Here is a 26,395-nt window from a genome sequence, read left to right as displayed (position 1 = left end):
CAGCAAGTTAAAATTTCTCAACAGGCTTTTGAAAGACAGATCATGCATTTTATTAATACTGTCTGAACAATACCAGTAAGCAACAGCCTATAGAATATAATATGCTACATGTATGATTACACCACCAACAAGGCTTAAGGAAAATAAAATCTGTCCCATTTTAGTTGACTTTATATTTTGCTTTTACTGAACACATTTGTTTAGGAAAAAACTGTAAAATTTAAGAATAATTTAATGAATGTTGGATTCCCCCCCCCCCCCCAAAAAAAAAAAAATAGAAAAAGTTCTGCTCTGCTGACAGCTGTGTTCAGTGTAAAAGGAACAAAATCTTCACAGAATACATCTAAATACAAATTAATTCTTCTAGGCCTTTCATTAAAATATGCAGGGGCTAGCAAACAGCTTTATTTTGTGCAGAGTCCAAAGGTATTTGTCTTTCATGCTAGAAGAAAGAGTTAAAGCTTGGTTACAGGTGCAAGTGAAAAATTTGCTGCCAATTTCACCTTGTTCTTGTGTTGCTTTTTGGCTGGGCTGTCCATTGCTTCCTTGTTTAGCTGGGTTTCAGAGGACTGACAGGGAGGCACTGAAGTATTCTCTGCAGTGTTTGATACCACAGAACCAGAGGCCAATTTTTCTTGAGCTGTGGTAACAATTCTTTGTTTTTCTTCTTCTGTTAAAATCATCATCTCTAAAATAAGTAAGACAATTCAATTTATAGATGCTCTGTTCTTGGAAAAAATATTTTATTGCATATTACCAGAGAATTTTAAGAAGAATTTGTCAGTCTAATCTGAAACAGAATGAGTCACGTTCACCTCTGCAGCTGATGTGATGTTTGCTTTTGGCTATACTATCCGTATAACATAACATTTAGAAGGTTTAACTTAATTCTCACACATTAAGCTTCTCAGTGCTGAACATAAAGTACTATAAAACTTGTGGTGAAAAGGTTGCTTCAGGCTGGCAGGATGCAGGTTTAGTGGTGGATGAGGTTATACCTTTGGAGTTCACCACAGAAAAATCACTGTAGCATAAAGATTGTCAATATTCAAGAGCTTCTGATGGAGGCCATCGGCACTGCCAACACACTCCACTGTATTATAATGGAATTTTATCAAATCAACCACTTGTTTGATGCTCCGTTCTCTAGATCATACAAGTTATCATCCATAACTAGTACTATGCAGGCAAGCAAAACCTTACCAGAGAGGGGTGCAGGGCGTTCCTCAAACTGAATGAGATCAGCAGACTCAAGAACCACTGGATCAGGTCTCAGTTGTGGGGATGGTAAACAGGAAGGAACTGGCTCGCACAAGAGGTCAACAGGAGATGTATTTGTGAGGCAAAGAAGTTCTTGTTCAGTTTGGTTAGAAACTACAAAAATAAGGGAACATCTTTCAAAGCATCTGCAAGTGTGAAGGTGTCACTATTTCAGACCTAGTAAGTGCCAAGTCTTCAAACACGACTGAGGATTTATGCAGCTATGGCAGAATTAAATGATTAACGTTAAACTAGTTTAATGTTAATCTCAGATTCACAGAAGAGTTACTTTGCTCAGATCAAGAGCATCTAACCAAACTACCTACAATACAGCAAAAATAAAGCTGAACTATTTCAACCTCGGGTTGAAATACTGCTTGCCTAAATCAATATACTCTCATATTAAAACCTGGTGTTTGCCAAACTTGAGCAACAGAGGAAGAGCTGAAGGAGCATATTCTACAGGAATAGCCCTTAATAGAGAAGGGCCAATTACCAGACAGCTCCCTTATATACAAACCAAGACCTTATCAGGTATTTACCTACCAATTAACACTTTCACCTACATGTGAAAATTAAACTGAAAGTTTCAAAATAAAACAACTTGCCCTTACTAAAAAGGACAGATCTAGACTTCTGAAATAATGCCTCAAGAACCACATCACAAGTTCTCTGACCTGGAGATAACAAAAGAATTGGAGACCACAGTAAGAGACGTACTATGAGGTCACCATTTCCCAGTTATTTCTATTTGAAGACAGATTTATACTAGTTGTCATTATTTGCAAATAATTGCCAAAAAAAAAAGCAAATAGGCTATATGGTTGCACATCACACATAGTACTGTATTCTCATCAGAAGATGGAGACAAATATTCCCAGCACAATACATTATTGACCACCTTTCCTCATCAGCTTTATACATAGACTTTAGTTTCCCCTACACAATCAATGGGAAACAGTGTTCTCATGGCTATATTTATATATGTATACATACACACATGCACACACTGACAGCTGAGGACAACAAACGTCCTTTTCAAGGGCCATGTGCCTAGCTACATACCCTGGGAAAATGTGAACAGCTCTCAAGCCATGAAGCACATCTCCAGAAGTTCAGATTAACCAACTCACACAGCTTTCCCCATGCTGCTTTGCTTACTGCTTATTTCCCCAAAGATCAAATAGATTTATTATACAAATCAATTTTGCATTACCATTGCTAGGTGTTCCTAGACTTAATTCCATTGATGAAGTGGATCCTGGAATCTCCATAATATGTCCATTATGGTCAGCAAGTTGATTTCCATGATCATCCACATGATCAGCAGGGGGAAAACTGGGTGAGCTAAAACGAGCTACAAAAAGGCAAGTTCATTTGGTTCATTTACCAAAGTCTCCTCAAAAAAAGAGAAGAAAAAACCACCACAGCACTTTAAGATACTAGATCAAAATTGAACTGGCTTACTTTTCATGTCATTCTTTAGTACCACAATTCTCTTATGGCCATGTCCTTTAATCCAGACCACCTACAGAGGAGGGACGGGAAAGGATAATTAAATAACAGCACACACTAGCCTCAAAGCCTAAAGCTTATTCAGTACATTTCATCCAGCCTAGCACCGACACTCTAGAAGCTAAATCATGTTGCTAATTGGTGCTACATCGCCAATAAAGAAAGATTTGATGCCTAAACTTTTAGGGACAGACTTATTATACCTATGTTTTGTCTTTGTCTACTAACCTCATATGTTTAAACACAAAATTGCAGAATTTCATTTCGTTACTCTCCAGAAAGATTAGTTTACTAAAAAAAAAAAAAAAAAAAAAAAGCTTACAGCCATAAATTGGGTCACAGAATTATCCTAGAGTGTTTAATGCATCTGGACGGCAACAAGATGCCATAGCAAAGCTCTGCTACGTGGTGCTTCTGCCAAGGGCCCAAAGCTCCTCATTTCTGGAACCAGTCTACGCTGAACAAAGTGAAACTCTAATACTGTACAGGGTTTCTTTTCTCCAAAAAAAGAAGAAATTTGCTGCCCAACTTGATAAAAGTGCCAGGGATGTTCATGGCCTCACAAGGAACAGTTAAGTAAAATTTGACCAAAACATAAGAGGGAGAAAATATAACTTTGTTTTTGTTACTATGCAGTCTAGACTTCTCAGAAGCACGTACTAAAAATACAACTGGTATGAACCCTCCTTAGAGAGTGTAATTACTCCAGTAATTTATACTATCAGAAACTATCAGTTGTGTAACTATTTTTAATCCATGCAGAAATCTCAGCATAATTTTTCAGTAATAGAATTTTTCACACCTGTGGAATTGCTCCCAAGAGCTCCTCTAAATTATTGCACCCATATGCTTTTGGCTGCAGCACTTCTCCAGTGTATTTGCTATATGCTACTGGGAACTCATGAAGAAAAATCTGCTGATAATGGTATGTGTGAAGCAAGGACCTTACATTCTTTGCAAACATATACAGATTTGTAAGCTTCACATATTCTTCTGCTGCACTATTGGTAAAAACCTGCATTAAAAAGAAAAAAGAGCGAGAGAATGAATATGAGTTAGAGTTTATCCTCTAGTCACAATATCTTTTCAAGATATGACACACACCCAAAAGAAATACCTTGAGATAAACAAGCCTTAAGAGAAAAAAAAAACAACCCTCCTCCAAACCCCCTTAAAAAAGAGCTTTTATACCTCAACCAAATAAGGTAGACTTTTCAGGAGTTCAGTTAAGGTCATAAATCCATATTCACACGGATTAAGAGAAGTACTGTGGACTGTTTCATAATGCCTTTTAAGCTGGTCAACAGAGAGAAAGGATGTTCCATCCCAAGACATTAACAAAACTAGTAATTGAGCGGTCAGAGTCCGCAGGGACTTTCTATTTATCAGCTGAATCTGTTTGCCAGACTCTGTGTCAACAACCTAGAAAAAGGAGTTAGGAGTAGAGTTAGAGATAGGGAAGAGATTAATCTATGCATGAGCTGTGTAGCTGGGGTTGGTTTGAGCATAACTTAAAGATAAGCAGCATCTGATACTACTTAGCCCAAAGCACACAGCACAAAAGTTTATTAAACAGAAAAATTGACTTTAAATATCGTAACTGTGTGGCAGCTTTTGCTCACATGGTAGATATGATTTTACTTTATGTTCCAAGACAGCTAGGACTTAACAGAGCTCCAGCCTGGACACTTGCTAAAACAACAGAACAGAAGCGACTTGAACAGTATGCCCACGTCTATGCAAGTGTAATCAGTCTTTTCCAGTGAAGTATAAAAATCACCTATATATTTGCATTCAGAGTCAAAGCCTCAATCACAGAGCAATAAACAATATGAAAAATTAGGAGAGTGAGAATTACTATGGTTATCATGAAATGCCTAATACAACCAAAAGTCAACTGGGAAAATACAGTTTATGTTGTTAAAAAGAGTACTATAGTACAATGTTTTATGTGCAGTTTGATGAACCAGCATGAATTTTCTGAGAGTAAGTTGAAAGGTTACAGAGTAACATCACCACAGGAATACAGAAGCTACATGTAAAAATCGCCTTTGGAAAGAAAATTTTTCCAAATTAATGGAATATTGTTTCTAAAAAAATATAGCATCAAGCACACTTAGACCAGTATTTTGAGAGAGACAACACACTGATACTCCTTAACACAACACTCCGTACCTTTCAAAGGAATAAACTACAATGGTAAGAGATTACCTTTACAACATGGCAAAGTTTCTGCATTAAAGCTGGAACTGAGCTAACATCATAGTCATGAAGGCGCAGCGCGTATCCAAATGTTTTACTGTATTCTGTAAGTAAATCAGTCATCATAAGGCAGTTGTCTTTCTGAGATCGTAGCAATTTAACAAACTGGGCTGCTACTGCTTTGACTTGTTCCACCTCTGTGAGCGTGAGAATTTTCTCTTCCCCACATTCCAACACCTGCAAAGCAGAAATTATATTTTGTTAAAGTGAGTTACCCAATTCAAATGAAAAACGTGATCTGCAACTAAAATTCAGTACTTTCAGGCAACCATTAGCTATGTAAGCGTGCTTAGCTACCTCACAGGAGATCTACACTGCAAGCAAAAAATGCATTTCGAAACTAAGACATGAAGTAGGCAATCAAATTACTCAGTTATTACCTTTCTTTTGAAGCAAGATTAAGACAACTGAAATGAAGCTTAGTTCTGACATTGATAAACTGAATCTTATAAATCCAGTTTGGATAATTGGAACTTGTTAACAATAAGCTTAGCCTGCATATGCTTAAAAACCTTGGACAGTTTTCCTTGAAACGGCTGTATCAAAGTCTTTCCAAAATTCAACTGGCTAATACTACACATAGGTAGCCAGTTCACAACTCACGGTAAAGCTGATGAGAAACAGCTCCTGATTAAACAAACAGTTGTGCAGATCTTATCAGAAAAACGCTAAAATGCAGGGTTGTATTTAAGAACTTACTTGTAAGACATCTGGTATGGCTTCAAAGAGTTCAAGTAGTTTTGTAAAACCATAGTAAGCAAGTTTGCACTGACGACCAAAGTGGTGGTGATAAGAAGGAATAAATTTATTAAAGGGCATTCGAAAATGGGGTTGGTGGCGCAGTAAGTCAACTACCTCTTTGGAAAACTGTTTTGTTCTCTCAATTTCTTCTTGTGTACGTTCTAAGATTAAAAAACAAAGAGCCATTAGAGCTAAGGACCAATACATTTTAAAACACAGCAGGAAATAAAAAGAGAATATGGTGATTGAGTGCAGCTTTCTTGCATCACACCATCAAGTCACTGTTTTCTTCTGCCATTAGAGAGCTGTACTAAGCTTCCATGTTTAAAATCTAAAACTTCAAACAGCACTTTATAAGGGTTTTAAATAACCAAATACTTTGATTTATTTTTTTGCATGGAAACAACCTGACCTCTTCAACCTTTCCACAGAAAGCTTAATTACATTCAGAAGTATTAGCATTATTTCATGTGTTTCACCTGCTTGTCTATTCCTTTAGGAAAGGTGTTGACATTCTGTATTTGCTAGAATTTCATAACCCCTTTACTTACGACATTCTGATAGCATAATATGTTCACAGTAGTGAAGAACGTTCATTGTCAAGAAAAAGAAACAATCAAGTCGCTTTCATTCACTTTAATTACAGTTTAAAAATATTTAAAGAACATTTTATTTGGCAACAGTGAAAAAAGTACACAGACATACCTCTTTTGGGAATGCAAATTACCATTTCGTTATCTTGCTGTGACAAACAGATGGTTGTATCTGGAATTTCTGATATAATATCAGCCAGTTCACACACTCCATATTCAGTAACATCCCAATCCTTAGAGAAACACCTAGAAGTTTTAGAAAATTGTATAACAGAAGTTTTAATGCATGCTGTCTAGGCTAAAAATGAGAAAGTTACGAGTTTATATTGAAAAATGCTATTAGCATAAGCTAATATCTCAATGAAAAAATCCCAATGAAAACAAGCACTATTTTCATATAGCCTGTAATACTAGCATTGAGACACACAAAAGAACAAACGTATTCTTAAACCAAGTCACCTATCCATGCTAACCAGAGAAGTAAGAGTTACGCTTGATGGTTCGTATGCCACTGGAAGAAAGAAAAAGCTATATGCGCCAACCACTGGACGCCTCAAACTAGTAGCGGTAAGGGACAACATAAAACCTGAGCTTGAAAAACAATAAAGTGATTTAATTAGATTTAATTGCGTTACACATTCCCTTCATCCTATATGGCTACACTTTGTAGTCTACATTTGCTCAATAATTAAAGACAGATGGCCTTCTTAAACAATTGAGGCCTCAAGAGAAGGCAGAGACCACAACCTGGAAAACATCAGATTTTTAAAGATCCACAATATCATGTAATATATTACAAGGGATTTTACTCCCCCACCCCTTTCCCCCAGATTGACAGGCACTTCTTGGAAGTATGAATAGTTCACATTCACTTTTACTAGTGAAATTGCTAGAGCTGACTATAATGGAGATGCACATTTGGTTGATTAAGAAGCAATCAATAAAAGTATTTTGGCTAATAGTGAAACTTTAACCAAAAGTGTATATATTCAAAAAGGAGCTGTTGGCACATGTAGCGCAACAGCAGATGCACTGAAGTGCTATGGTTCTCAAAAAGCATGTAGACTGCTACTTCCTATCTTCACATTAAGAAAAGCGTCAATCTTAGGTTCCTTAAAAAAAAAATATCTGCTCCTTTTGTAATGTAAGGACAGCATGGTACTACTGGCAATAGCAAGGCTATTATTCCTCCTCCTCGTACCATCACTAGACCTGATTAAAGAAGTGAGAGTGCTTATTGGGAACAAATCTATTTAACCACTGAGATAACATTTCCCTTTAAAAAAAGGAAAAAAAAGGCCTAACAGAGTTGATCGTTCTTGTTCATATTACAAGTTTGCCATGACCTGCCTAATAAAGCCAACCTTACAGGCATGGCTTCAGATAGAATCAGTGAAACACAATAGCCCACTTCAAGTTTGAAGAGTTTTAAATTAATTTAGTACTAAAGTAAAGCAGTAGAGTCTGCCAGAAAGTTTTTAACTTTTTATTAAGAACATTAAAAGCTTAAAATTCCATATCACAATGAATAGGGAACATAATTACTATAGTTCTAAGATCTAAGGTGCTGATCCCTCTTTTAAGCCACAGTTGATGCATATGCCCTGCACATCAGTGTTTTGTCATAGTTAACTTACCAGTGATAAGCCTGTAAGAATTCCCTCACAATAACTTGCTTACTGGCCTGGGATTTGAGAAGCTTCAGTAAATCTTGAGTGAAGCGTTTCACTTGAGCCCTGTGCGTTAGGGTTAACAAACGCTTGGAGCCCATACCAAGAATCTGAAAGAAATAATTTTATTTGATCATTCACTCCTAGCACCCACAGAAAATTCTTTTACAAGATTCTTGGAAGTCAGTTCTAGTCTATATAGGCTAGAAATACAAAAACACCAGAGACAAGTGTTTGGAAATGCAGCCTTGAAGTCATACACTCTCTGTAATAAAGACTATGTGATCAAGAAATTAAGAAATGCTTCCTCCAAGAGCACTACTGCGATTGTTTGCATTGGCTATTTTAAAGTTCTACAACCAACTGGTGTTCAAAGCAGCAAGTTAGCGTGATCATAGCATTATTTATTTACTGGTAACAAAAGGCCCCAACTTATTATTTCACATGAAAAATCCTTCTCAAAGCACAAGCTACACACACTAACACAACGTTTGCCACGTTCCCATGATAAACAGCACAACTAAAGTCTTTTGCCCAAGCACCAGTCAAAGACTAAAAGCCAACTACAAACTTTATTATATTTAATCTGAGCCCCTGGACTAAAGTGTTAATTTACACAGGAGTATTTTTGGGAGGGTGGGAAGACCAAATAACAAGACAGCATTAACTTGTCTCAAAAAAGTAAGGAAAGAACTATACTTCAAGGTCCAATTAACCATCTCTCTCAAGGCTGATGAGGTAATTGCATAGCATTTATTAGAAATAATGCCAAATAATAGCAGACTCAACTCAGATGATTCAAGATACAGTTCTCCAAGATAAGAGGAACGATGCCATTCAACTCACTTGCAGTACATGAGGCACTGCTTCCAGCAGCTCCATTAACTTGGAATACCCGTAGTCAGACACACGGCATTGTTTTGCAAAGTGATGGTGGTACATTGGGATGAATTTACTGACAGGTATGATACAAGATGGTTGGCTTTTAAGTAGATCAATCACTTCTCTACTGAACTGGATAAGCTGTGGGTTACCTACAGGGCTCTTGGAACGTAGCAGCCAAGGATCTAATAAAATAAATAAATAGACATTGCTGAGATTCTACCATTAATATTCTTCCACTAATCACCCCTCATGATTGCCAATACTAAAGCACAGGAGAAAAATGAACATTCAAGCTATGTTTCCCTTGTATAAAGTTTATCAATTAGATAAGATATCTACTTTATGCAACTTGCAAAGTATTTTGGTCGAAAGAGATACTAAATTCAGAAAAAAATTGAAATAAAAATATTTACCTGTAGTAGGAGGTGGTGGTTTGTTATGTATCCATTTAATAACTTTAATGCCATTTTGGGCAGTGGCAATATTAACTCCAGGAACACAAGTAATAAGATGTTCTAAAGGAACACCACCCTTGCCTTCTGGCACCATCTCAAGATCATTGAACTCTGACACATAACAATCAGGAAAACTTTAGAAGAAAAAGGGAGGAAAAAGATAGCTTCCATTAAACACTAGAGAATCGCTTTTAAATAACTGTCTTAAATATCATGTTTGAGACACTTCCTGAGCAAGGTTTTAATAGCCTACTAACAGATACAATCCACGTTTTAAAGAGATCGGTCTCTAATTTTTTGCTAAGCAAGAATTCTGAAAGGAATAATTCCATAAGGGACTTATTAGGTATAAACAGACACTATTGTGTATCAAGATAGGATTTTTATACAAGAGGTAGCTTCAGAGCATTATAATAGATATCAAGAAGTTTAAAGCTTAACATATCAGCCTTTATACTACAAGCCTAAATTAAAGTAGTTTACCTTAGTAAAGGCACAGTACCCTCATGGGTCTGTAGAAGACTGTGAACTTGGGGGGCAAACGTCTTCAGAGACAAAATCACAAAAGGAATTCTGTAAGAATCTGGATCAAACTCATGCTCACTGTAATAACGAGAAGTTTAAGTTAATGTGCTCATTCTATATTTGGTTTGAGCAGAGCTCGCATGTGCTCACATATACACGTTCATAGCAAGCATTACACTATGCATACGCTATTCCAATACAAGGTCACCACATACAAGCACAAGCATCTTCCCTCTGCTCTTTCTCACATAAAATGAAAGCAGCTAGAGCAAACATACAGAAAATTAGCAACACTCGGAAGACCATGTTTTTAATCAAAGGAAAAAAAAAGTAGCTGGTGGGAGAAAACAAAACCACCCCAAACCCCACACAGTGGCACGCAGCAGCCAATGAACAGTGAACACCTAACAGCTGCACTAGTAGTGCACCCTGGTCACTGTTGACTAAAAACAGAAATGTAATATAGTTTCACGAAATCTTCAACCCACTATGAATCACCAGCTACTAAAGACAGCTGGAGGATAAATAAAGGAGGAAGACCAGTTTCAGCTATAATTACCTAATAAAAGTCAAGCTAGTAGAAGTATCAAGTATTTAGAACATTCCTATATAATCAGAAGATTGTAGTCTACCTTTCAGCTGCTGCTGAAAAACATTCTTGGCAGATGTGCTAGAACACATGAACCTTATCTGGCCAAATCACCAGAACTGCCCTGACAATTCACTGTGCCACCTCACTATTTTCTGCCCAATTTATTCTTGTAAACATAAACAACAACTGGAGATCGCGTTATAGATACCCTCCTCAACTTTAATATACCTATTAAATGCTGTTGTTACTAATAAAGTATTTGGTAAGATTTTATACACAGCTTACATAAAGTCTTTATTCAGGCAATGCTGCTTACAAACTGGCTCGTGATATTCCAACTCCTCAAATATTATAGGACTGCAATTTGCTGAAGACCCATCGTGAGACTGTGAAGATCCCAAAGGACTCTGTCGGGCTTGGCTGCTGGGTAAAAGACACACTAGCCGCCCACTTCCTTGGTCACGGATTGCCACAGTATCCGTTAGCTTATATAAGTCTGATACAATTAATTTATGCCCAAATCTAAAAGAAAAGGCTGAAATTAATACACATTATAAAATCCCAATTCAATTGGAGAATACATTCATCTGTACTTATGCAAAAGATGAAGTTAGAAACTATTCTATGAAAGTTGTAAAGGTACCTACAAAGCTACTTATCTTCAGGCAGAATTGTTTAAGTAAAACACTGAAAGCATAACTCCCAAGGAATGCCAGTATTACAATCATTGTCTCTGGATAAACAACATGCTGCAACATCTTACAGCAAGAATACAATACCCAACTCCATTATTTTCCATAACCTACAGTAAATGATCATACCAAAAAAAAAAAAAAAAAAATCTTTCTTTTAAGAAAACTACTAGATAAAAACAAATGCAACTGAAAACTTACTTTTTTTCATAGATTTCAGTGAACTTGAATACAGGCAGACAACAAGCAGGTGCATCCTGCAGAATGGAGATCGTTTCTGAGCTATAAATGAAATTTTTTAACATTAGTTAATTCTAATGCAAACAATTTTGTGCTAAGTAGTCCCTTGTCCAATTCAGGAGATATTTACAGATAGCTTATGAACTATAAATACTATAACAGGAACTGTGTTTCCTTCCATCCCAACACTATGAAAGCTAACACTTCTAATCAGTGGAGTGCAAGTAGTAATACGTTTCTACTAACTCATTTAGGAAACTTCTCTGAAGGAATTACATTCTTCATATGTGGCAGGAAAACTTTGAGCATCTACAGAGAGTAACATTAAAGCTATACCATTAGAAATTACCAGACTGGCCACTATAGTAAGAACTTGGAGCAGGCAGTAACTAAAAGGCAAGAGTGAAATAAAATTGTGAATTATACAATGACAAGAATTACGTAGTGGGAGAACAACCTATACTCCAAGCACTATTTTTACTGCAGCTTTCTGTGACAAAATGAAGACTTCTTTCCTAATTTTTTCTTTCAGTACGAGGCCAGTGAAACGAAGAAAACACTTTTATTCTCACAAGCGTCAGCCCTCTGCTCCTACTGTCTTCCATATAGCAAATGGAGATGAAAAAAATTCCAGTGTTTAAAACTGTGTACACCATCCTCAAAAAGAGATGATTCATATGCGCTTTCTTGGAAGGAAGAAGAAATAAACCAGCCAAGAGTAATCTTAACTTAGCTGTACAAGGTAACCTATTGATGTCTATCAGTATTATGTAAAAGAAACAGTGCAGTGGAGATGATCCAACAGAAGGACACTATTAAACAAAGATCTAATCTCACCGGAGGCAACCCAGAGTTAAATATAAGCAATGTAAAAATGCTCAACTATACTAAACTATAGTTACTAAACTATAAACTGTTAGCCTAGTAGGATTTAATGCACCTCGATCAGCTGGTCAGACAGAGATTTTACTTTATTTTCCTGTTCTTCCTTTGCTCAGGATTTTAATTCACCTCCTGCTATTAAATATATGCTGTAACAATAAAAAAAGACGACAAAGTGCTCATTACCTAAGGAGGGAGAGAGATTTATTAGCAGCTCCAGTTGCTAAGGAGACCTGTATCCTTTTGCTACCAATTTTATATCTGTGAAGACTGTTGACAGCACTGATTGCTTCTTGCAGACTTTCCATCTGAACTGTAGCCTTCAACTGGTAGTCTGTATGAGGACTGAGCTCTACACTTTTTACCTGAAAGGAAAAAACGCAGTCGTATGCGTTTATCACAAAACATTAACCCAAGTCAAGTATCACAGCCTTGCTTTGGCCAAGAGCCGAATACAACACAAGTGGGAACCGAGTATGAGGCGTGGCCAACAGGACAACGCAAACAAGGACGAAGCATAAAGAGCCTTGGCCAAAGCAGGCTACGGCATTCCTGTAATGCAGGCATCTTCCCATATAGAAAGTTACATCAGAAGAATGTCATCTAGAGCTCACTCTAGAATAGAAGTGACCTATATAGTTGCTTTTTATTACTTCGCCCCCTCCGTTCTTTTTAATCACTTTTAGTAGAGATTAAAAATAGCAACTCTGTTTTTACTGTGGAATTCAGTTTTACAGCTTACAAAGGTTATTCAGTTAAAGCCTAAATCTCTTCCCTGGACGACCAATGAGCTACTTATTATGAATTTTATACACAAAGCTTCAGAGTACTGTATCGATGAAGCTAGTGCAAGTGATGTAGTATTGTGTGTGGCATCTCAGAAGACCGTAACATTTAACAAGGTTTAAAAGTAATGTTTGGATAGTTTTCCCTTCCTGCTCAATTAAAGCTAGACCACAAACATGCCCACAAATATGCACGCAAGAACCATTTAAAAGACAAATTCTATAAAGGTATTTTAGCTTTTACCTTGCCATGTCTTGAGAAAGTTTCTTGTAAAGTTTGCTGCAACTCTTTTCTGGATAATCTGTAATCTATATTGCTGATCTGAACATCTGCACCATTTGCAAAAGGATCGGGACAGTCAGTACCACTGGTATGATTTACCACATTAAATGTGAGTGGAGATGATCTATTTGAGAGGTTTGGAGACATACTCCTAGTTAAAATAAAAACATTCATGAAATAAAACAGTTATTGCATGACTGATACATGTCAAAATAAGTTACAGACGTATCCAGTGTGCAACTACAGCATTTAAGGCATTTTTGTAGTATATATACACATACATACCATGTGCAAAACATACATACAGAGTTTTACCACATATGCAAAACATGTGAACAAGGCAAGTCTTTCCTCAGAGAGGAAAGGAAATCACTCATAACATACTGTTTTTCCAAGAGGCTCAATTTGATCAGAAGAAGACTTGGTGTCAAGTTTATATAATGCTAATGCATTTAAAAAAAAGGTCAAACTCATTCACATTATTTTAATATTTGGCAAAAGCCAGATATTTAAATCCCTAGAGGGAATTTATTCAAGCCCACTAAATTCTCTTGGGGGGGGGGGGGCAGGGGGAGGGAAGGCACTGAAGTTAGAGGAATAAGGTGTCTGTAACACCTCTAAAGATTTTCCAGAAGCTTTAAAAGAAAAAATGTAGAGGAAATAATTGCCACAGAATAAGTTTAAGAAGTGTTCACTTCATCTTATATTCATACCCACTCTCTGCTAGCCATTACACAGCACTAGTTTGCTTTTCCCTCCACATGAATCACAGGACATTACAATAATGTGTTTAGCGCATGCAATTCCATACACAGATGTCAAGAATATATACTGGAAGTAGCCTAGCACTGACCAGTCTCACTTCACCTCCCAAATACGACACAGATACTTACCGAGATGACCAGCAACTCTGAGACATGAGTAAAGGACTGAGTTGTCTTGAGGCTGTCAACTTACTGAAAGCAGAGGGATAGCTGACCTGAAATACAGTTTCATCTTTATCTTTTTTATCTACAGGGGAATTGGTAATACTCCTGGAAGCAGAGGTCTCTTTTCTATTTATATATAAAAAAAGAAAACACATTATTTTGCAGAATTCACACATTAAAGTAGCAGCCAACATTAAGGTCTTTTTATTTCTAAACATACTTCTGACTACTTTTATAGGTTGATTCTCCTGTTCCAATTTTCTTGGTTGCCAGAGACACAGAAATCGCTGCATTAGAGTTACTCTGAGGCGAAGGAATTTGTTCTCTTAAGTGGTCTTGCTGGTTTTCAGTATTTCTACTGATAGTCTTTGATTCAAGGCGGCACAGCTCCTACATGAAAGGGGAGGAGAGTCATCATAAAAGCATCAGACGTTCCTGGCCAGAAGCTTACACTCTGATGGAAATCTAACTGACAATTTAAAATTACATTTTCATTAGCACATTAGAACCAGGAATATTTGCTTTTTTTGTGACGGAAATAAACAGCAAACTGTCAAAGAGGTGAAAAGTATATTTTTGCTATGCGTGCAGCATTACCATAGCTTCCTTTACAACTAACAGATGCATGCTCTTGACACATACCTAACACCAACATAAAAGTCAGAAGTGGCCTGAGATACAAGACTCAGTAAACAGCAATATTTCCAAACTAAGAACTGACCACAATCACCCTCAAACTCACTGTCTGCTTTCAAAGGGGATGAATATTGCTCTCTCTGGTAAGTCACTATATAGTCATACATTAAATAGGATTGACAATTTTAAAATAAAGTTGTAACAGAAGTAACAGAAATAACCCATGGAAAACAAAGAAAAGCAGGAATACAAGCAAAGGAGAACAATACCTGTAAACTTTTAACATTTGTGGCTTTGATGATAGACCCATGCACCTGTAACCCTCTCCCAGCAGGGCTTTTGGTACTGGAAGACTGATCATTTGACTCTTTGCTGAGGAGGCACAGCTTTGTGTTCTTGTTAACTTTTTTGGGAGACTTCACCTTTTCAGCTCCAACGAAGCTTGAGTTTTTTGCTTCATTAAGTTCTTTGTTTTTGGGAGTAAAAGACACTACAATCCTGTTGCCAAATACATCTTCATTTTCCATTCGCTTCCGAGCCCGTTCAGCACTTTCTTGATTTAAAAAACGAAGAATTGCACTGCTTCCAGAAATACTCAGCACCTTCCCTCCACAGTTGTCTGACAAACGCCTGAGTCTGTTACTGACACTCTTACTGTCTCTGTTTGTTGGCAGATTGTAAACATATAACAGCGTATGGCATGCCTGTTTAAAGGGAACGAAAGATTTCGTTCATATCACAGTACCCAAATAGCATTCAAGAGCAACATTTTTACTTGTATTTTAGTGACACATTTTCCAAAAATCAGTATTTTTTTTGTAACATTCAATTTGTTTGGAAAAAAACGCAATAGCAAGGTAGCCCTTGAACTACCCAAGAATTCTGTATACTCTACAAATGTGTGTGAACAAACTGTTAAAGAGGTTCTTTCAAAGAACAGAAACGCTTCAAGTGCTGTGCTAAGACAGAAGAACAAATCTGGAGAGCATCAACAGGAAAAAAAAAAAAAAGAATCCAGTAGACAGTCAGCAAGCTACTCAGAAACAGCTTTTTTACATTAGGAAAGCATTACAAAACCGTCTTAATACACAAAAAAGTTCTTACCCTACTTTCTTCCTCTAAAAGAAGTGTATGTAATTTACATTATCTGATAAAACATTAAGCAGTAATGATATCATCTTACTACTGTAGTCTTCAGTTAATTATTGTTTTTTATTCTTTCAGCCTCCAAGGTAGAAAGTACAAAGTCATGTAGTAAATCAAAGACACACTGGTCAGATACGTGGATGACATAATGCCTCAGCCTCAAGTGGCATGGTTACGATACTAAGAAAAGGCATAACTTTAGCCTACTCCACCTAAACTAGAAAAAAACAAAGGGGTCTGACACATTGACATGCTTGTTGCACACGAAATAAAAGTCTTACTGGCATTTTCAGTGGTAACCTCGGTGGCAAGTCTGAAATAAATTCTTCAAAACAGATAAGCTCATGAGCATGATGTAAGAGTGCTTCTGAAGCTTGGTTTTTATGTACTAAAATTATCCGAAAACCATGTCGATGTCTCAAGTCACTGAGCTCCAAAGCAAAGTTTACATCCGCTGGGAGGAGGGGAAAAAAAAAAAAAAGATTAAACAAGAAAATGCATGCAAAAAAATTGATAAAATAAATTCACAGATTAAAAAAAGGAAAACCCCAGACCTTGTTTGACAGGCTCTATTTATCACTTAAAAGTTGCAGTGAAAGAGCACTAACAGCCACAAGCCTTCTCAACAGATGTAACTTAAGTCAGTCATTAGCATTCGGTCTCATAGGTAAGGGCTTCCTTTCAATACCAACTTTTAGCAAATTGCTGGAAAGGCATTAGAGTGGTACTTTATACTTCTGTAATAAATGTTTATTTAGTTTAAAACAGGTTATAACCTTAGGGAGAAACCCAAGGCAATACATGCTGATTAAAGAGTGGAGTGGATTGCATATTTAACTGTACAGTATGCTATTATAAAGAAAGGGGAAAAAAAAAAATCAAATACATTTTGCTCACAGCACTCCGAAAGATTCTCACAAGGAAGATTTAATGAGTTTTACTTCATTAGGCTCCTGCTGAAGCTTTCCAACATTAGACAGTTTATATAAGCATACCTAATGACACTCAGCAGGACGCATCAAGTTCCAATGCTAATTTAACAAAACAGAGGTCTGTCAACTTACTGTCTCTGTTGTTTCCTTGCTACCACTGAAATCATTCAGAATGGAGAACAGCTTTGCAGAGAAAGACCTGAGGGTCCTAGTGAAAGAGCTGAACATGGGCCAGCAATGCGCCCTTGTGGCAAAGGCGGCCAACAGTATCCTGGGCTGCATTAGGAAGAGAATTGCCAGCAGGTCAAGGGAAGTGATCCTTCCCCTCCACCATTCAGCACTAGTGAGGTCACATCTGGACTGCTGTGTCCAGTACTGGGTTCCCCAGTACAAGAAAGATATGGACATACTGGAGTGAGCCCCTTGAAGGGCACGAAGACGATTCAGGGCTTGTAGCATCTGACATACCAGAAAAGGCTGAGAGAGCTGGGATTGTTTAGCCTGAAAAAGGCTCACAGAAGAATCTTATCAATGTATATAAATATCTGATGGGAGGGTGTCAAAGGACAGGGCCAGGCTCTTCTCAGTGATGCCCAGTGACAGGACAAGCAGCAATGGGCAGAAACTGAAACACAGGAAATCACACTTGAATGTAAAGAAAATACTTCTTTACTATGTGAGGGGCTGAACACTGAAACAAGTAGCCCAGAGAAGCTGTGAAGTCTCCATTCTTGGAGATGATCAAAACTCAACTGGACATGGTCCTGGGTAACCCTGCTTGCTGACCCTGCTTCAGCAGGGGGGTCGGACCAGGTGAGCTCCAAAGATCCCTTTCAATCCCAACTATTCTTCAGATTCTGTAATTCTTACTTAAGCAATTCACCTAAGGCTGATTCTAAACACAACCCTTGGAAAAAATAATACTCTGCCATTTACAAAAGCATTATTGAAGAGAGGAACAGAACTCTACTCCCTAAACCAATGGCATGAACACTTACTTGACACAAGAACCACAGTGGCAGGTGCAGTGTGGGTATCAGCAAATCTCCTAAGACTCTGTCTGAGCTTGTCATCAGCAGCATTCTTTGCAGTAGCATTGATGTGTGCAACAGTCACCTGTGGAAAAGTAGAGATGCGCTTTGAAGGAAAGCTTGAATGTGAACTATACTAGCTTGAATCCAATTTCAAAAATTAACAAAAGTACAAGCTCACTCCTGTGGCTTCTACCAAGATAAATGCACACATTTGCAATGAAATACTGAATGTACAAGGTCCCAAACTGTTCCAATGAGCAATGACGTTCAACCCGAGTTGCTCAGCAATGTCTCAGGGATGACTTGTGATTTTTGACTAACTCGGAACAGCACAATTTTTATGCCTTGTATTCTCTAAAAGTGCATAATGTCTCTACCGTAAAAACATTCCACAAGTCCTCATTTGAGACAGAGCAGTAACAAACAAATCCATTACTTCCTATCAACTCATTTTATCTCACATAAGTAGTCAAACCATCAACCTATGATTTGCAAGTATCATATCAGACTAATACTATCCAACGACAAAGGATTTAATATCAAATCTGCAACTTCAGGAGTGGGAGGGAAATTTCTAACTTAGAATATCAACAGAGGCACAAATAAAAGAGAATGTTGGAGTAAAGGTGTCCCAATCAATACCAGTAATTTGCAAAAAAAAAAAAAAAAAAAAACCACACCCCCTAAAACGAAAAAACAAAAAACCAAACAAAGCCAAAAAACCCAAACACACACTCATTAATCAGTGTATCATTCATTAACAAATGTTTAACAAAAAACAAAAAACACACACCTGCCCTTTGAGTCCCTTTAGGTTAATGATTGTACCAGAAATGAAATAAAATGACAGAGTGAAATAAAAATTATGGAGTAATCTACAGATAGAGTAATCTTTCTAAGGATAAGTGTAATCTCCATATAACAGAACGCAGTTTCAGTTTTAAGTAGCAGCACATCAGAGATTAGTCATCTCCAGCACTAAAAAGCAAAATCCAAACCTACTTATAAAACCATAAACTACATTCAGTGGAAAAAATCCAAAAAAAACCCAGAAAAACTACACAGAAGCGAACATAAACTTTAGCGAACAGGTACTGTTAGTGCATTTGATAGAGTACAAATAATTTCAAGTAAGAACGCCAAGTAGGTGCTGTTTTCATACCTGGCAGTTGTTCAGCTCCTGAATAACTTCTTTATTCTCTTTACTAATGTCACACACACAGATGAATTCTGCCTCTCTGTGACCTTTAAAAAACTTTTCACGAATTCTCTGTACAACTGCAATAGCTGAGCGACCAGTGGGAACTGAACAATTTTCAATATCCCAGAAGACTCCAATGGGGGGCAAATTTTCCAGAACTTGGCCTGTCACTGCAACTTCCGGAGACCCTATATAGGTTTAACACCACAGCGCATAGTTTAATCCCAAAACAAGAAGAATGTTAAACTTTGCATACTATAAACATTGGCACAAAAAGAGAGAGAAGGTGGGAAGCTTCGCGTGCTAAAGACAGACAGGCAAAAGCAAATTCAGTTGTATTTTCTTAGAGAATCTATAAAAACAGTCAGATATGTTCAAAGGTGCTTCTTGAAGGAGACATTTTACAGCTCAAATCAACCTTAAACATTTAGTAACTGTTAAGTTAGGATAAAGATGTAAGACAACTTCAGTTTTTTCATTGGTTTTTGAAACTAAAACTACTAAGTAACGCATTTTAAAAATGTATTACTGAATCCCAGGGTGGCATTTGCCATAAAAATTGTCTAAAGTTCTGTTACACCAAACACTGAAGGTGCTGCATTAGCAATGGAAATGAAACATGAGAGCTGTTAACTGAACACTGTGTATTAGGTAAAGCATCTACATAAAACTGAATGAGATCACCAGTATGGTACAAACAATTATAAAAGAGTTATGCAAGAGTAGCATACAATTCAGAAGAGCCAGGTTAAAACTTTATTTGCACTTCCCAGCACGTAATAGCAAAAAGGTTTTGGTCTTTTAAAATTAGATAGACACTGAAAGTGCAGCATCAATAGCATGCACCCATTGTATCCCCACAAGAAGACTGGAAAAGAAATACATGATGAATGATACAGAATCCGCATGAGACAAAAACGGTTATGAAGTTAGTTGAGAAAATAAAATTAAGCAAGCCAGATAATTGTCATTTTTTGTCCGGGTATTGTCGCCTACTTATTTTTCTACAGATTCATTACAACTGAATTTCATAAGAACGCTTAATTGGGGTGTTGCATCTTAAGTGGCTTAAGTCTTAAAATGAGAAAGTAAAACTATCAAATTGCTCATTTTTCTACAACCCTCTGGAACAAAGGGAAGCATGACTTGTAATGTGCCATCTAGAATTTCTGCTGGTAACTAAAGTGTTACCAGGGATCAAAACTATTTCTCCAAAGTATTTCAAGGAGCATCCTTTTTTTTTTTTTTTTTTTAAATGGAATACAATTTTTGGTAGTGCTTTAATTACCAAAATCATAGCTAACATAACACTAAAAAAATCATTAAAGTAATTACTTCATACAATATTTTCCATTCAAGAACACTGGAACAAAACCAGATAACTGTAAATATTATGTTGTGCTGAAGTGAGAACAGACACTATCAGATTAAAAAAAATCCTCTTGACAGGATTATCTGAAGATAATTTCCTTATACTCCACCAGAACAAAGTAACTTGCAAATTCGTATAATTCCTTTTTCTAGTTCTCAACTGCATAGAAACATAATAATCAAAATTCTATGCAAATAATAAATTAACTAGGCATATTTTTACTGTTTAGTCTGTTATGGCATTACAGAAGTTTCCAGAGTGCAGTGCAGAAAGTAGAGTTTAAGAGAACTTTTTACATTCAACAACATTAAAGTAGTGCATCCACTAAGTGCAATTTTCAAACAAACGTGGTTTACCATATTTCTGTGGTGGTTTGCCAAGGCTGCTTGCCAGTAACAAACTCTTCTCGTTTCCTGTTCCTTTGGTTCCACAGCCATTACATATTGGGATAGAAACAGGTGCAGTCTGTGCACTTGGAGGAGGAATATTTGGCCAGATTTTAGCAGCATCAACTAGGCTATTTCTGGTTGGCTGTTGGGACAATTTTTCAAAACACATGTTCACTTCATATACAATATAAACACATACTACCCGGGCTAGAAACGTTCACTGTAAACCAACCCCATCCGCCACAAATAAGCCCGAGTTCAAACGCGCACTAGCAAATTAATTCACAGCAGTATAACTGCAGGAAGGGTGCTTCTATCCCAGAGTCTCTTCCCTAGCATACTTAGCTTTCGACTTCCAAATGCAAGGGAGGATTCTGGATATTTAACTCTGCACATCAAGATACAGTTTAAGAAGTACTAGCATCTATTCTCCGAAAGGAAGACTTGGCATGTGAAAGCAGCACACTTAAAGAGTACGAGGTTGAATCATCTCCCTTCCCTCCTAAAAATAACAGCTATATTTCCAAACACACTCACCTTACTATTTAGTTTATTTACATGAATATTTTATATTGGAAACTCAAGATCGGAAGTTAACTTGAATACTCAGCTTTACGAGAGGTGTATTATTTCACTTCTGATCTCCTATTAAAATTCAAGCACTGCTTTAATTTGTTTCTTTAAGTCAAGTGTACCAAAGTAGTATTGATTGAAATATAAATTACAAACTTGGGAAGACTGAACAAAGACAAAACAAACCAAAATAAAACCAAAATACTCTTGCAGCATCAGACATTGCATCTGAGTTACAAGATGGATCTTTACGGATCAGCTGCCTATGGGTACACATTAAGTGTTATCTAACCTTTTCTCAGAGCCACTGCTATGGAACATTTTATTTGGAGCTGTCAAGAAAAGATAACCGCGTCTTTCAAAACCGGTCAAAATTCTATCTATCTGAGCACATTACAGATCCATTCTCAGCCAAACACTGTGACAGGTTGTTTTGCCTTCCTGTTGAACTGAATGTTACCTCAACAAAGAGGTCACCTTCAAAACAAAGGATATCTGCTGCATTTGAGCTATGCATCACCAACTAGGAGGATTCAACCTGCATGCCATCCAAAAACTGGTGTTTTGCTCAATTAACATCTATTATTTCAACATTAACCATATACCACGCTTAATGAATGAGAAATGTGATGTGTACAAACCTTGCTCAAGCAGTCATTGCAGTAGTGAGAGCCCTTTAAACAAACTGAAGGTGCCATGTTTAGGTGCAAAGGGTTGGCGCACACACGTGATGCTAACTCCGGTTGTGCAATATGTTCATCCAAGTGGCCTGTAGCCCCACTTGTGAATTCAGAACAAGGAAAATAGCCAGATGATGAGCAGCTCTGAAGGGCTGGAAACTGATGCAGTTTGTGCACGTTACCATGACAGGACTGGAAATGGAGTTTTCCACAACAGGGCAGATGTTGACAGGAAGATACACTGTTTTCTACGCACATACCAGGGAACTCACTCGCAATGCCTGCCAAATTGCTTCTAGCTGGAGGGTTCTTCAGTGAAGATGCAGACTGATAAGCAAATCCTGACCCTACTTGACAAGTAATTGTCCCAGTGCTTTTCGAGTCTAATATTGTGCCAGGGTGAATTAAGTTACCACCACCACCACCACAATGCATTTGTGGAGTACAAGAAGAGTCAGAGCCATGAGCACAGCAGCTTACTTTCGAGCCAGGTGAAAGCTGTATTTGCTGTTGCTGAAGAGGATGAACATCAGGAAGTGGTACTGCTGGAAACAACTTAGAGCCAGCGTTATGAGGAGACGAAGCATCCTTCAATTCCACAGCAGCTTTCTTGTTCTCCATGTAATCTTTCTGGAAAACGAAGGCTCAAAGTTACACCCAGAATAAACCAGCAACTTATACTATAAGCACATGTATTTTTAAATGGTCACAATTTCAATAGCAGTAGAAAATTTAAAAATTGTCGTCTTTATGACTACTATTACCTCATTGAACATGTAAACATATTAAAATAAATACTGTGCCAGTTGTATGCGTCAACGTGAGGAACACTGCTACCATGAGATTTTAGAAGCAACAACCTTCACCTCAACAAACAACCCCACACAATAATAAACTAACTAAGAATGGTTCTGTAAAAACAAAATTGCAGATGCATGGAAGAGCTAAGCCAAGACTAAGAGATACTCCATAATGGTAAAGCAAAAGATAACTTTTTTTTTTAAATGAGCAAATCCAGATGGCTGAGATGTAAAGTAAAAAACATTTAAGAGGTAAATATATATGATCCTCATTGGCTTTCAATAAAGTCTCAAAAGTGTGTACTAACATTTTAGAATAAAGTGAAAGGTTAATGCTACAAAAAAGTAGAAATGGTATTAGGGAGGTGAAGTAACAGAAGACAGAGAAGGCTAAATTCTCACAGTGATAATATAAGTACTTGTTACCTGCTACTTCTTCATTGCATTATACTCCGATTTAAGATATCAAAGCAAAACACCAATAGACACAGAAAAGGGCATAAATAAAAGTACCTTTAAAAATAGTATAAGCAAAAACTAAGTGAGGCTATGACAAGCTCCAGAACAGTCAAGGTCAGCAGTGCAAAGCTGCTTACAACTCACTGCTCCACAGCTTCAAGCCCAAAGCAACTTTTATTTTCTGAACCATATTTAATGCATTTCCTATTACATAGGGATGAGTAATTGATTACCCAAGTACAAAACAGTTACTTTTTATCTGTTTCCACCTCTTATGAATGCGCTAGGCCAATAACCAGTCCGGAACTAGTTTAAGTTTAATTCCAGAACTGATGGTAACTCTCTTCCTAACCCCTAGGAAGGGAAGGCCAACACAACAGGATACCTGTTCATCTATTTTCCCTGTGTCTGTCATTGAAAGTCAGACTGACGATGTACGAATGAAGAAAGTTACTTATGGCTGAAGCTTGCTGGCTCAAGCAAGTCATCGTGTTGCACACTGTTCAGGGTTAAAAGAAATAGTACATTTTAAATGTACGCAACAGTATACAGTTGTGGAACAGGAACATTTAAAGCAATGAAAACAAGGAATAATTAGGCATTTTTGAAGAACAGTATCCTGCAATCACCATAACATATACCTAATTCATGACATTATAATTTTGTCTCCAGACTAAGTTATTAAAATCTGATACTTCCATATTCCACAGCAATAGCTTCACGGAGCTTTCTAAAATGTATCTTAAACACTTTTTAAAGTGATTGGTTATATCATTCTGAACACGCAGGTCAAGAGAGTAAAACCTGTCAAGCAAAGCAACTCATACACTTTCACCAAGACTGACAAGAGCGGAGAACAGAACTAAAGACCTTAATTTTCCAAGTGAAATTTATGCTTACCATGATAAGCACCTTCTTTCTCCCCTCCCTCAATCAGCTATAGCCACTGTAGTTACCTATAGTGTTCTGTAACAGTATTTCAACTATGCTTTTAGTAAAGCAGAGAATTACCGTTTTTGCACTGCAAGGCAAAGTTTTTTCAGCAGCAGAAAAGCAATTAGAAAGTTTCCAGAGCCATGGCTTAGCATCATTCTCTTCTCGCTGAAGCCATCCAAAAGATCTATTGCAGAGGTTCTCTGTCCTGTTCCCTTCCATCATACAGCCAAACAAAATGGTTCAACATTCTTTTATCCCCCCTTCCTTTCATTCTTCCAACCTGCTTAAAAAAGAGGAAGGAGAAAAAAAAGGATAAATAACCGTTAAGATAAATAAAATAAACGCATTTCAAATGCATTATTTACAAATTCCACCATTGCCAGCTCACTGAACCTGCGTTATTTATGTTTAATTTAAATACGCATTTCAGACACTGCCTTGACTACTCCTGCAGTAAGTGTTACAGTATTCCTTATGACCTGCAGTACTGGTAAGGTAACCTGAGGAAAGCGTTGTTTATGTTTCTTGCAGCATGTACAAAGTCCCAGAAATACATTGCTGATGATGTGACATGATTCACAACAATTTTCAGTGCGTTCTCCTACAAAGAGGAACCAGGAAGTAGATTTTTCAAGAAGAGCTCAAGCAGTGAATACAGAATAAGAGCAACTGCACTCAGCTGAACGAATCAGAGACTGCGTATTCATTGCTTTTCATTGTCTAACATAAAACTACATACTCACATCAAACGCATAGCGTTTAGCATTTTAAGTTTTAAATAATTAAGTAATTCACAAATACTCTTACTACATTTTCAATCTGCCCCAAGGCACACCACGTCAATTTGGCTTTACAGAACCACAAAGAAGCAAACAACTTGTTCAAAGCCCAGCCACACTGTAACAGAAAAACTATGATCAGTAACGAAGTTTTCTTGACCTCCAACTACATGCTGTATTCATTAACTGTATTCCTTCAGCTTCTCATGTTTTACGTTGAGCATAACAACTACCAAACGCATTCCATAATATTAGGTTTGTCTCTAACGTTACTTTTGAACAGTAAAATAACAGCTTGCCTCTTATCTTTTTTAAGATTAGAAAAGTTGATTTATGTAAACTCTAAATATTCCTACATTATGTTACAGAAAACGTTAAGTTAATCAACTTCTACAACTCTGGAATACGCGACTTTTCAAAATAACCGATAACATCTAACCTGATTACTTTGCTAGGAATTAAACCCATAACTGAAGACATAACAAGGAAGTTAACGACGTGATTTCACGCGTTACCCGCGGCGCTCCGCGACCAGCAGCTGCCCGGGAGCCCCCCAGCGCGGCCCGCAGCCCGCGGACGGCGGCGGGGCCCGACTCCCCCCCCCGCAAACGGCCCCGAGGCGCCGCCGGGCAAACGGCCGCTCCAGCCCGCTGGGAGCCGCCGCGCCCCGCGGGGAAGCGCCGCGGCCGCCGGGGGCCCCGGCCCCACCGCCAGGCCCCGGCCCCGCCGCCGCCTCAGCAGGGCCTGCCCCTGCCCCGGCCCCGCGGGCGGCCGAGGGCCGCGGCCCGCCCGCCCGTCGGCCGCCGCGCCGCGCCAGGCCGGGCCGGGCCGGCCGGACCCCACCGCGCCGCCACTCACCGAGCCGCCGCCGCCGCCACCGGCGCCGCCGCCGCTCACATGCCGCCGCCGCGGCCCCTCACGCCCCTTTGTTTTCCTCCCTCCTCCCTCTCCGCTCCTTCCGCCGTCAAGCTGCGCCGAACGCCGGAAACGGCCCCGCTGTCGCAAAGGCGGCTGTCGTGACGCAGCGCCCCGCTCCCGCCTCCTCGACGGGCCGGGGCCGGGGTCGGGGTCGGGGTCGGGGTCGGGGTCGGGCTGGGCGGCGGCGGCACGTTTTAAGGCTCCGTCGGGCCCTGGGCTCCCGGCGCCCCC

General features: G+C 38.3%; 1 protein-coding gene across 4 annotated transcripts; it reads right to left on the bottom strand.

Moving 5' to 3' along the window:
• Positions 1–250: 250 nt before the first annotated feature.
• On the bottom strand, positions 251–26,395 carry MARF1 (meiosis regulator and mRNA stability factor 1). Of its 4 annotated transcripts, none has more exons than XM_068908355.1 (27): positions 26,105–26,395; positions 24,543–24,747; positions 22,234–22,902; positions 20,987–21,161; positions 19,220–19,446; positions 18,022–18,139; positions 16,373–16,545; positions 15,215–15,649; positions 14,530–14,699; positions 14,274–14,435; positions 13,342–13,531; positions 12,499–12,677; positions 11,392–11,472; positions 10,784–11,020; positions 9,865–9,984; positions 9,340–9,515; positions 8,888–9,108; positions 8,009–8,151; positions 6,484–6,617; positions 5,737–5,939; positions 4,987–5,214; positions 3,967–4,197; positions 3,578–3,790; positions 2,728–2,788; positions 2,477–2,617; positions 1,204–1,374; positions 251–688 (listed from the first exon to the last, which is right to left on the bottom strand). In XM_068908355.1, the coding sequence occupies exons 2-27, from the start codon at positions 24,687–24,689 to the stop codon at positions 456–458; spliced, it is 5,238 nt and encodes a 1,745-aa protein (XP_068764456.1). In that variant the 5' UTR covers positions 24,690–24,747; positions 26,105–26,395; the 3' UTR covers positions 251–455. The 4 variants fall into 4 exon arrangements, with proteins under 4 accessions (XP_068764456.1, XP_068764455.1, XP_068764457.1 ...); XM_068908354.1 differs by having other exon boundaries at positions 24,543–24,750; positions 26,105–26,221; XM_068908356.1 differs by lacking the exon at positions 2,477–2,617 and having other exon boundaries at positions 26,105–26,234.

Source organism: Struthio camelus, chromosome 15 (genome assembly GCF_040807025.1).
Source record: "Struthio camelus isolate bStrCam1 chromosome 15, bStrCam1.hap1, whole genome shotgun sequence".
Taxonomy (NCBI): Eukaryota; Metazoa; Chordata; class Aves; order Struthioniformes; family Struthionidae; genus Struthio; species Struthio camelus.
Note: the sequence above shows the minus strand (reverse complement) of the source record. Positions and strands in the feature narration are given on the sequence as shown.

Excerpts from the sequence above, each read along its gene's own strand:
- MARF1 (XM_068908355.1), bottom strand. The coding sequence starts at position 24,689 with ATGATGGAAGGGAACAGGACAGAGAACCTCTGCAATAGATCTTTTGGA. Across the intron at positions 19,447-20,986 it reads CAAACCACCACAGAAATATG|GGTCTCCGGAAGTTGCAGTG; the intron begins GTAAACCACGTT and ends AAACCTATATAG. Across the intron at positions 15,650-16,372 it reads GGTTACCACTGAAAATGCCA|GCATGCCATACGCTGTTATA; the intron begins GTAAGACTTTTA and ends CCCTTTAAACAG.